At 30.1% G+C, this 2714-nt stretch overlaps 1 protein-coding gene across 9 annotated transcripts in view; it reads right to left on the minus strand.

Moving 5' to 3' along the window:
• HDAC4 (histone deacetylase 4) overlaps positions 1-2714 on the minus strand; it is a 349894-nt gene that overhangs the window by 77701 nt on the left and 269479 nt on the right. For 6 of the 9 annotated variants that reach the window (XM_067046254.1, XM_014429676.2, XM_014429677.2 and 3 more), the window contains exon 1: positions 2213-2366. The exons of the other annotated variants lie outside the window; for them this stretch is intronic. In XM_067046254.1, the coding sequence (XP_066902355.1) occupies positions 2213-2300 (88 nt within the window). In that variant the 5' untranslated portion in view covers positions 2301-2366. Of the gene's footprint in view, positions 1-2212; positions 2367-2714 lie in introns of those variants that run through there. 9 annotated transcript variants of the gene reach the window in all.

Here is a 2714-nt window from a genome sequence, read left to right on the forward strand (position 1 = left end):
CCCAAGAGGAGAAAAAAGGTAGTTATCTCACCCCAATTTTTGATTACTTTAATGAAAACTAGGTATAATTACTAGTCAAAATTGATGAGTCTGCCAAGTATAGGCAGAGGAAATAAAAAGTTGTAGCTGTTCTAATACTTAAAAAAAAAAAATTACAAAATTTAAGTTTTTTATTATTAATTTTTTGAGCTATGACTAAAATACATGATTCAAATAAATAATACCAAACATATTATGTATAAAAATAAAATTATGCTTGACAATGAATTTTATCAAATAAATAATGAGGAGGTGCCTGACATAGAAATGAGGGAGAGACCCGATTTGAGGAAAAGAGGTCAGTAATTAAATATTTCTTCTTACATAATACCCTATATCTGATAAAACGTCAAGAATACTTGTTTTGCAAAATAAAATGAATAATCCTCATATATATCTGGATAACAGGTACATTTTTTATTACATTGAGGTGATATAGTAAAATGAGCAGAGAATTCTTATTATAGGGCAATTCTTTATTTACCAATAAGTTCGGATGAATGTAATATCAGTAGATAAATAAACATTTTAGCTATGCTAGTTTGGAATGAAAAAAACGTTTTGGGCGAGAGTGGTTGGAATGGTGAGTTATTTTTCTTTCTGACACAATCTCGCCCCACCATGGTACATTCATACACTTCTTACTTTTAATTAAAAACACTCTCAGCTATTTGAGAATACGATTAAATTTAACTTAAATAAAATAAATTTTATAATACACAAATTCCCTATTATGTTTAAATAGGTATTTCACGTTTAATTAACTTCATTTATTGAATCTATGCAATCATATTACTAAACTATTAATTCTTTGGTAGATTAATAAAAACTTACATAATTACATTCATGAATAGTCAATGGATATATATAACAATCAGTGTCCATGATACCATTAAAAGGCATTGAGTGGAAAATTTGAAAATTTCACGTGTCATTTATGAACTCTCGGTGCGTACACGACAGGAATGAAAATAAATTTATTTCAAATTTTGAAAAAAAAAAAAATAAATTTCAAAATATCCTGAATAAATATTTTTAACCGGAAATAACTCAATTCGGAAATTGGAAATTGTATTTTTAAAAAATAATAATTATTACTTATATAAATTTAAAAAAAATTGCTATAAAAATGAATAATTTTTTTCTAATTAGATTACATATATTAAGTATGTATGATTCTACCTTCAAATTAATAAATAAATATAAATTATATGATGACAATTATTCTAAACATTATAATCAAACATGACCGAATACGTGCAAATATTCTGCATAAAAAATATATAAGATTAAACGAATAAACAGTATTCGTTATTAAATATATTTTTATTCGAATTCTCAAACCAAGAACATAACAAATAAAAAAAAAAATTGAAATTCTGATATGAACCTAATATAATATATATATATATATTTTAGAAGACAGCTTGCTGATATGAGAGTCTCTCGCCCACCTGACCTTTCACCGAGTTAAAGATAAACGCCCATGCTAGTGAGCATCATACATAGAGATTATTTTAAGCGATGCCCTCAGAAGTAGTTGTTTAGGAATTGAATGAACTTTGATGCCCCGACAAAATATTGTAAAAATCTAATTAATTCTTCTTTAAATAAAAAAAAATATATAAGTCACTAATTTGACAGTGACAAGAAGTATAATAAAAGTTGTATATAAATAAAGCAGGTTGTTACAAACAAAACTAGTACTTGTTACAAAAGACACGTGGAAAGGAAAATATTGGCGCTCGATTAGCGAATCATGAGCAGCCATAATGGCACACTAGGGCCCAAGTCAGAGCTTACATAACGATGCACAGCCACATCCATCATATATATTGGAACAATTGAACAATCACCAACGGGTATATTTTAAACATCGATTGTCTTTAAAGTGCCAGCTATTTCTGGAACTGTTAAATCACTCCATATCTCACTGCTTACGTAATAACCAGTTCACACAAGCTAAGAAAACAAATTGCCAACAGCGCTGCTATGGTTTCGCAACCTTCTCGCAAGAAATATTAAATTATCTGATAGGTAGGTAATATAAGACGTAGAATTATGTTGTGGTCAATCCACATATCATGGAGGACAGAGAAATATTCAAATAAATTTAATAATTTATTTAAATAACCAAACTGTATCAAAAGTAGATGACACTACAGTACGATACCTGCGATATAGAGGGCGTAGATCCTCTGCCAGTAGAGCATCTCTGCAGACACATACTCTTCGGGTACTGACCTCACCAGAGGACACATGGCGCACAGTGCTACTGAGGTAAGGTGGAGGTACTGTGTCGGGTGAAGGACTGTGGCAAAGGGGAAGGAGTGGGGGTGATAAGGGCCAATCAGCTGCTCTCTTATCAGCGCATTCTGCCCCTATCTAGATTGTAGTCATCTTCAATATGGCATTAGTATGTAAGATTCCACAACAAATATATAAAACAATTATACAATCAAAGGAGATCTTTAATTTGATCAATTTGATATTAAATCGGTAGCTAAGGTTTTTTATAAATCTGAATTATTTATTTAGTCTCCTTCTCTTCTAGCACATAACTGCTATGTATAAGTGTGAGGATCATATCTATAGAACTTGATCAAGTAATCGCTTTCCTGGACCATCTTTTTTCTCTTCCCCATTTCAACCCTCATTTATCAAATTAATTAATA

Source organism: Halyomorpha halys, unplaced genomic scaffold (assembly GCF_000696795.3).
Source record: "Halyomorpha halys isolate HHAL.00 unplaced genomic scaffold, Hhal_1.1 Scaffold814.1, whole genome shotgun sequence".
Taxonomy (NCBI): domain Eukaryota; kingdom Metazoa; phylum Arthropoda; class Insecta; order Hemiptera; family Pentatomidae; genus Halyomorpha; species Halyomorpha halys.